Source organism: Polyodon spathula, chromosome 6 (genome assembly GCF_017654505.1).
Source record: "Polyodon spathula isolate WHYD16114869_AA chromosome 6, ASM1765450v1, whole genome shotgun sequence".
In the NCBI taxonomy this organism is placed as follows: domain Eukaryota; kingdom Metazoa; phylum Chordata; class Actinopteri; order Acipenseriformes; family Polyodontidae; genus Polyodon; species Polyodon spathula.
Window position 1 is genome coordinate 72,668,726 of NC_054539.1, and position 9,687 is coordinate 72,678,412.

The following is a 9,687-nucleotide window of genomic DNA, read 5'->3' on the forward strand; positions in this document are numbered from 1 at the left end:
AGATGTCATGTCATGTTCGGCAGACGTCACTTGGGCTCCCCCTGGCAGTTCAAATGCTGCTTCGTCAGTGCCAAACCTTGGACCTCTGCCTACTGTATCACACACCTCGACACACCAGTACAGCCCCTGTTCCCTCGGTGGGGTCCCTCGTTGTCAGTTAATGGTCCCTTCCTGTGGTTGCTGGGGGAAGGCCCAACACACCCTCAAGCCCACCCTTGCAAGAGGGTGAATACCAAAGAAATGAAACTTGAGGGCAGGTGGTTATTTGATAAAAACTTTAAATATATGACATGTATACTCAGTGAACCATGTACAGTATTTGTAAAATCAAACCAAAACATAGAAGCATCAGCATACTGGTTAAATAATCCCTCAAAATAAAATGTGTTTTATAACTAAAGCATGAGTCAAGGGTAAATAGAATTACAAGCAATTTGACCAATAAAAACACACTAAACAAAAATACTGATTTAAATAAACCTTGAAGCAAACCCACATCTGCTTTTATCCACCCGTTGTGATGTACATCGTTTATTAATCAATATTCATAGGCATAATTAGTTGTTTTATAATGTAGTAATTTGTAATGAAGATTAGTACATGACCTGCAACAAACTGAGTATATGAAGAAGGGTAATGAATTATTGTTCATTAACATTTTAATTTACCAAGCCATGAACATATTCTTTCTCTATTTTAGTTGTAGTTCCCACATGGAATATGTGCCTCTTACATGATATTGTATAATATTTATAACGTGATGCAAACAGCATACAGTACATGTGTCATGTGTATAATATAAAGCAATTTAACAGTATAACTGTAGCTAACAATTATAAGTTGTTTTATACCAACAAAATGATTTTGTTACTTTCAGAAAATGTACCTTTGCCCTTGAACTTGTGGGTAAATAGAGCCTGTTAAAGGCTAGGCTTGACACCACTGTCATGTGACAAATAAACAGAAGCAAGACTGGTGTTTGGACTCATAATGCCCTTTTAACAGTGATCTCTCTTTTGCAGTGATCTGCAAGGGCGCAGCTTCCACATGAGTCTATAAAGAAGAGAAAATGATATATGCGTCCTAAATATATAAAAAGTGCATTATTTTTACACAATGATACAGTAGGCTGTGCTGTATATATATATATATATATATATATATATATATATATATATATATATATATATAATACCTGTGTTTATCATCTGTGTGCAGGAAAGAACACTTTTCTTGCATGTGAAAGGTTGCTTTTGTATTCATTTCTGTAGAGTAGCCCCTCTAGTATTACAGACGCATTCCTTTTAAGAATAGATACTCTGTTATCGTTTGCTACGTTCTCACTTAAACATTCTGTATGTTGCAAGTGAGGCAGTAAAAGTAACTTTCAAATGCACTGTACCATACAACTCAACATTTTTTAAAAAATGTGCATTTTCTTTTCAGCTCCACGGCATTACTGATATCCAGCATTATAGATATATTTTTTCTTATCCAACCCAATTTCATCCTATCCTTCTCTTTATCATAATTGGTAAAAATAAGTATACCACCTCCCATTTATTTTTTGATAATGCATAGTTGCATTTTTGACAGCAGTCATAGTCTACAGAAAACACAGATACAAACCTTAGCTAGGGGCTTATGAATACATGCATTAGTATTTATTCATAGGACTAACCAAAAGTAACGACGAGTTTAAAAGTGGGAATGTGTTCTATTGGACAGTCAAAGGTTACATGTATAATTGTCACCTGTCCGCTCTTTGATAGGGTCATTCAGTAGACACAGGCTTGACAACTGCACTTTGCCATCTGTGATTCACCTTCACGTTGCAGAAAACAGGAGCAAGCTTCCTCAGAAGTGTTATAAACAAATGGCAGCCTAATTAACGTTTTTGTGTTTTTCTATTTAGTGTTTTTGTTTGTGACTATTTTACAGCTATCAAAACATCCAGTATCTCGGGTGAGCAGCAACAGCAACACACTTACTATTTTGGTGAATATAAATTTAAAAACAAACGTTTGCGCTTGTGAGGTTTTGAAGTGCATGGTCACTTTCAAAGCTTGATCTAAAATACAGAAATACGGTGTTTGCCGTGACAAGTCTAAGTACAAATGACTTGGGGCAACTAATATTGACATTCGCTAGAAAATGCAAGTGCATATCATGCAATGTAAGTACATCTGTCTGACTCCAACAGCTGTAGTTACACAATATCACCTACCTTCATCATTATCTATTTAAATACTTATCTAAAGCAGTTTTTAGCCGTGTTAAACTTCACAGCCTGTGTTATATTTAACTGTAGTCCTAATTACATAACGGTAATAGAAAACAAGTATTACAACCCACATGTAAATTGGAATATTTATGCTCTCTGTGTCTGTTGTTGCCCAGAGCGTCTCATTTTATGGCGCTGTTGCTAGACAATATTGCTGTATTTTAGCTAAACGACTTTGTACCTCGAACTTACTTTGACGTCGACAACATATATAAACTTTGCAATTTTTTTTCCTGGTTTTATAATAATAATAATAATAATAATAAATAATAATAATAATAATAATAATAATAATAATAATAATAAGTTAATCTGGCGCATATCTGCTTATGTCATGTTGCCTCAGGCTACTTGGTTGCCCCAATAATAGATCGCAGTTCGTTTAGTTTATATTATCCACTGTTCTTCTTATCGTTTAATGCTTCAACTGTGATACATTGTCTCGGTGTTTTCATTCAGAGCTAACTCCTCCTCTGCTTTGCTTTCATTTGTTACAAATTGACCACTTTTCAGGCTACGCTGTTTTCTAAGTGGATGCCCGAGCTGTCAATCGCCCTGACTGGCACGCGTGCTCCCCGGGCTCCTCCCAATGCTGTTGATGCTATTTGAGTGAGTGAGTAGAGGTAACATTCAGAGCTGGTCTTGAGCTGGCAGTGGGAGCGGACCGTTGCTGGAAAACACACTGGCTGGCAAACTTCACAAATAGCACCATGGTTTCTGCGCCGATGCCTTCTCTGTGGATTATGTGTTTTGTTTTCTTTTACCACACTGGAATAGCACAGAATGTAAAGGAAGGTAAGCGTCACAGAAAGTTTCATTTTTTTTTTTCATTTCTCTTCGCATCTTCATCTTGAAAATTGCGGTGGCAGTGCTATGAAATATGAAGTGTTTTCCAAGCAAGGGGCTGTTAGTTTCTGCATGGGTTTCAATATTAATGTGAGGTGCATAATAAGCTATGGTTATGCACCAGATCAGAAAATAATAACAATAATAATAATAATAATAAAACCTGCTTGACAGCAACATTATCGACTAGACTGCAATAATAACATATTGAAATGACATTACTGCATTCGGACATGTGTTATTCTGTACTGACATAACTGACACCAGTTCTATAAGAAAATACACTATGTATTAAATATATACTTGTGTTATGTTTTACGGCGTTTTATACAAATTGCTCACGAATATTAATTTCGGACAGGAAGTCCGCTGCAGAGACGAAAAGTTTAATACAGTCTGCATCTGTATCGCTCCCCCGTCGTTCTGGCTTACCAGAAAATAAAATAAAGCTACCCAGTACATGCAGTTTAACTAGGGATGCCGAGGTACTAAATGCAATTTGTACATTTTGATTTTATTAAATTATAATTTTAGCTAAAAAAAAAAAAAAGACAAAAGTTGCCTTACTCATGTTTGCAAGTGACTAGTTCAACAGCAGAACTCCGTCAATATCCTGGGCAAGGGGATAAAAATGCAATGTCGATGTATTGATCAGTAGTTTACACACGAAATTAAAGCGCTATTATCGAATGGATTAACCCTAATTTTCTTTTTGTATTAAGTACAGCTGAAAAAAAAAAAAAAAACTGAAAGTGCCTGAGTTGCAGAATATTGAAAGATGCATTGATTTACTCAAGTGTTAGAATGCTTTAGAATCAGTTCCACTGTTAGCAAATGAAACATTATAAATGTTATGTCAGTATAAATATTTCGTTGCCGATATTATAATGAACGCATAGATGCGCTACTATGAGTAACACAAATAACACACACACACACACACACACACACACACACACACACACACACACACACACACACACACACACATATATATATATATTATCGGCAATCGGCAGTAAACTTTATCGGCAGTAATAGCTTTGCAATGTTATAGAACATCACAGAAACCTTACATATACAGCACTCTGGTATTCCACAGTGCATGCTGCATATAACGGATTAATGTTAAAAATGCGACAGACTATAACCACATGTGGGTTAAATTGTTGTTTTTTTTGGGGGGGGGGGGGTTCTGGAGCTTCTGTTTTTCTTCAGTAGTTAATACAAGTGAAAATGCAATCTCAATTGCTTGGAGGCGAAACGCCTCTTCTGCCACTTGTGTCGGTGCTGAGCTGCGCTGGGAGTAGGAGAAAGTTTTCTTTTGTTTCGGACACAAGTGCGCAAATACAGACACATCAGTACCTCAGTTTGTAGTCCTAAACTTGTAATCACTACATACCTTAATTAATAGTACTATATTGTCAAATCACATACATGTCAATACACAGTAGACAACAAACTGTAGCCTATTAGTGTATGCGGAAAGCAGCATACCACGAAGGATATAGGGCTCCTGCGACTAAATGTATCTTCACAATTAACTTTGTGGAAAAAAGTGTGTGCTACGCCTGAGTTATCACAATAATTGTATGATACATGTCTGAGAGTAATTGTAAGAGTTAATTGTATTAATCATTTGTGTTTTGTTTAACCTCGTTTTTTTGTTTGCTGTTGTAAACTGTGAATTATGTTATTTCAGATGCAGAGAACGTGCCGTTTATTGTGTGTGTGTGTGTGTGTGTGTGTGGTATTTGTTTTAATGAACACACACACATATATATATATATATATATATATATATATATATATATATATATATATATATATATATATAGTTTGTTTGTTTGTTTGTTTGTTTGTTTTTATTGATTAAAAACATCGTATACACACGAACAAACTGTGTTTTTTTTTTTTTTTTTTCTGTTTGTCAAGAAAATTAATACAGTCCCTCAGTCCTTGATCCTGGGCTAGGACAGAGTGTAACCTGTTTCTATTGACATAATTTGTATTTTTAATTGTTTTGTTCTGTGTATTATTGTTATTCACAAGAAAATGTTAAATCGGAATATTGACTCGGACCTCAGGCAACGAAAACTAGATTAACTAGACAATATTAGAAGAGGTTTGTTTTTTGTTTTGTTTTGTTTTGTTTTATGCATAACATGAAATTGTATTATGTTTGTTTCTACAGTAATGTTGCTGGATTCTAAAGCACAGACGGAACTGGAGTGGATATCCTCTCCTTCTGGCGGGGTAAGGTCTTCTCTGTTTTGTTGTTGGTTAAGTCGTGTCCACATACTGTTTGTATTCCTCAATACAGAACAGTACATGTACCCGCCCGCATCCCAATTTCAGGAAATGTAGATCTTGAGATCGCCCTCCGGTATATTTTTGATGATTAGGTGCACTATAGCTCCTACTTTGATACCCTTAGATAAAAGCAGTTGCTAATTATAGGGAACGGCTTCCCTCTCACAATTCTCTTTTTTTCTCCTCTGGGAAAACAATTAGAAATAGAATTACCAGCCTAATGCGAACATTCTTTACATTCTGCAGCAGCATTGATCTGATAATGATAGTGTTAAGCTGTGTTGTACGAATTACTGAAACAACGAGAGACTGTAATATTGCTAAATGCGCTACATTTTAAAATACCGTTGCAGTTCACGCCATTATTATTTTCTTTTTCTGTATGCATGTGCTGTAGTATTACTATTTGTATACAATGAATATTATTCTTACCGAATAATAATAATAATAATAATAAATAATAATAATAATAATAATAATAACAATAACAATAATAATAATAATAATAATAATAATAATAATAATAATAATAATATTTATTTATTTATTTATTTATTTATTAAATAAATGTCGGAGTACAACTTAAACCAGAGCGAAAAATCATTTTTGAATGATATTTTTTTTTTGTTTGATCAGTGACTAAAAAAATGCATACAAATGTTAGCAATTCCATCTTTTGGTCAATAGCAACAGAAACTCTTGTTCCAGACGACCTTTTAGATTCCCAAGTCCATTTGCAGGGTGTTTGTGGAATGAAGTCATCAGTCACTCAATCAGTCAATCTTTATTTTATATAGTGCCTTTCATGGTGGACCACCATCACAAAGGTCTTCTCTGTGGAAAAGCAATTCTGAAAGTGTAGTAGGTGGAATGCTGTTGGGTGGCTCCTCATTCAGTTAACAGAAACCCTTATTAAACATGTGCTTTTTATTTATAAATCATTTGAGGATAATTCTATTTGGGTTTATTGTGATACAGCTTCCTGCATACTCAGCAAAACCCTTATATTGTAATTTTAGTTAATACATTGACTTCAACTGTGAGGTATGTTTAAAACCCTGTTCAGAGAGAAGTAACCTTAGTAGGAAATAAAACCTCTCGGAGCACAGTAATCACCACATTCAAAACAAACAGCAGTTTATTCTAGTAAGGATAAACAGCAGTTCCCCTCATCCCAGTTAATGTCTTTAAGCTACTGTGTGTATTATTCCACTGCCCTCCTGTCTTCTACTGTATATGCCATTTGTGTGTCTTTCCTTCACGGTTTTGTGTTGGCTTTCTGTTGAATCTACATTTCGTTTGATGTTACAAAACTTGTATAGTCAGTTATAGTCATTCATTTACTTATTTTATCCAAAACCATTCCCCATTAAAAAAAAAATGTTTTTGTTTGATTTCAATAGTTATCTTGAACAATAAATAAACACAATGTTTCTATTGTTACAAGATTAAATAAAAAACAAAGTGAAATGTAATGAGATTCCATATTTACTTTAAGGACAAGTGGAGAAGTTTATTTAAAAAAAAAAAAAGTTTGGATTCCCATATATTGACACGTCAGTTATCAGTTGGAAAGCCACGGGATGCAGCCTTTCATTTGCAGTATGATTGTAGCCAATCTAACAGGATGGTCTGTTTCAGTTGTCACCTACATCTTTGTACAGGACTATTCATGGCCTTTTCCTTTTACTACAAATCTTAATACAACAATGTTATTAAAGGGCTCTGTGGCGTAATTATCATGATCACAATGGATACATGCTTGAATCCCAAAGCTCGGATTTCGGTCTCACCTCTTGAACAGAAGAAGAGAAAACCACACATTTCTAAATCCCTTTCAGAGTAAAAACAGTTGCAACTAATCATTGTTTTTACTTTGAACTCCCTTGTTTTCTCTCTGCTTTTGTTTATAAAGTTCCAAATCTAGTTTAGACAAGCAGGGTTTAAACAAGAGAAGCTTACCTATCAATGCCTTTAGCTGTTTTTAGAGCCATTGTTATAAAGATTGTTTTTTGTCCAAAAACACATTAAAGCTAGTGTGAACTGCAACATGACATACCTTTCTTGTTATCTTTCAGTGGGAAGAAATCAGTGGACTTGATGAGAACTACACACCTATTCGGACTTATCAGGTGTGCCAGGTAATGGAGCCCAATCAGAACAACTGGCTGCGAACTAACTGGATAGAGAAGGGCAATGCTCAGAGGATTTTTGTAGAACTGAAGTTCACACTGAGGGATTGTAATAGTCTGCCAGGTGTGCTGGGGACTTGTAAGGAAACGTTCAATCTGTATTACCAAGAGACAGACTCTGACTATAGGAGGAATATACAAGAAAGCCAGTATGTAAAAATAGACACCATTGCAGCAGATGAAAGCTTTACCCAGGGAGACCTCGGGGAACGAAAGATGAAGCTGAATACCGAAGTACGGGAAATCGGGCCTCTGTCTAGAAAAGGATTTTATCTGGCTTTTCAGGATGTAGGGGCCTGCATAGCTTTGGTATCTGTCAAAGTCTATTATAAGAAGTGTTGGTCTATTATTGAGAACTTAGCTGTTTTCCCGGACACAGTCACAGGGTCCGAGTTTTCCTCCCTGGTCGAAGTCAGCGGATCATGTGTGACTGACGCAGAAGAGGAGGCGGAAAATTCCCCTAAGATGCACTGCAGTGCTGAAGGTGAATGGCTGGTGCCTATTGGAAAGTGTATCTGCAAGTCAGGATTTCATCAAAAAGGAGATGCCTGTGAGCGTAAGTATAGCTGTTTTCTAAGTCATATTTTTTCTTTTTGTGTTAACCCTTTTAGCAAACAGCAACAAACTACAACTCCATACATTTTTAAATTGACTAAAAACAAGGGTTCCGTTCTATTTGTTGTTTATTGCAGGTAGTTTTCAAAACTCACTATGCATGTACAAAAAAGCAGAACGTGCAGCATAGAGTGGTATGGATGGTGAAACCAACTGGCAAAACATTCTCCTTTGAACTGAGACATGGATTGAATGCTGTCATAATAAAAACAATTGATCCTTTTCTGAACTTACAGCTTTCTTGAAGAAAAAAATGAGAATTGAGGCAATTGTAAAAGCATTTGACACTGTGATCACTGTAGTGGCTCTATTGCAGCTCTGGCCTATAGCATCACCCTATAGAATTAATTCATTTTGTTTCATAAAATCGAATGAAACCTGCTGAATAATGTTACATTAACATATTGAATTACATACCGCTTTGTAGTTTTCCAAATACTTAATGAAAATCTGCCAAAATTGAAAAATGTGACATTTGAAAATCTAACATGAAATACAGTACTTCTATTATGGTTTCCGGTAAACTTCTGAGATATCATTGTGTAGTTTATTTGATGGCATGACGTCAAATAAAAAAATCAAACTTATGTTCATATATATATTTTTATTATGTCTCAGTCCAAAAATTATAGGTGATGTAAACATTTTGGTCACAGATGTACATTAGGAGGAGAATACATTTCTGACAGAGAGTTTCCTGTTGTGCAGCATAGGAAGGGAAACTTTGCACCACCATGGGAATATACGATGTATTATTATTTGTACAGCGTCATGATGCGATATGGTTGGTCACTCCTACAGGCTTACGTTATTTGTAAAGCTGATTAATAGCAATTTCTTTTCATTTATAAAATGAACCAATCTGACTGTGGAATCTCCTAAAAATTATTCTGTAGTTACACCCCCTTCCCCCTCCCCCATTAGTGTACAAGCAGACACATAATCAGAGCTACCTCTGCAAATTAGTTCTCACATCACAAACCTGACGTGATTTGTCAATTCTGTGGTACATTTGACTTGCTAATTCCGCAGCCTTGTTAATTCTGTTGAACTTGCAAGGGACAAATAAGGTCACATTAGCAATGCCCGAAAGCAAACATAATTTGCTGTTTAGCAAAAATATTATTCAGGATAAAGTTAAGGAAGCAAAAACAAATCTGTATTATAATTGGAACCCATTTTAATTGTTTGAAAACCAGACCCTTCATTTATAGCTAGTTATGTTGACACTGGGATTAAATGAAAACTTGCTCTCGAGTCAAGCTCTGTGTTCAGCTGCAAGGGCACTTCTCATTCTGGCAGTACTCCAAGCAATCACTTTCTGAATACATTTCTCTGGAGCGGATCCAGCAGCTCATTTTCAATATCCCTCTCTCCCACTTTTTGATGATCCTGATATAGTTGGAAAACAAATAACACAGTATTTTGTGACATTGT

The 9,687-nt window shown here is 35.5% G+C and overlaps 1 protein-coding gene across 1 annotated transcript in view; it reads left to right on the top strand.

The window, feature by feature from the left end:
- The first annotated feature begins 2,934 nt into the window (after positions 1-2,934).
- The window catches only part of LOC121317587 (ephrin type-A receptor 7), a 63,984-nt gene continuing 57,231 nt past the window's right edge, over positions 2,935-9,687 (top strand). The window contains exons 1-3 of the mRNA XM_041253681.1: positions 2,935-3,079; positions 5,325-5,386; positions 7,522-8,191. Of these exons, the coding sequence (XP_041109615.1) occupies positions 2,995-3,079; positions 5,325-5,386; positions 7,522-8,191 (817 nt within the window). The 5' untranslated portion in view covers positions 2,935-2,994. The remainder of the gene's footprint in view (positions 3,080-5,324; positions 5,387-7,521; positions 8,192-9,687) is intronic.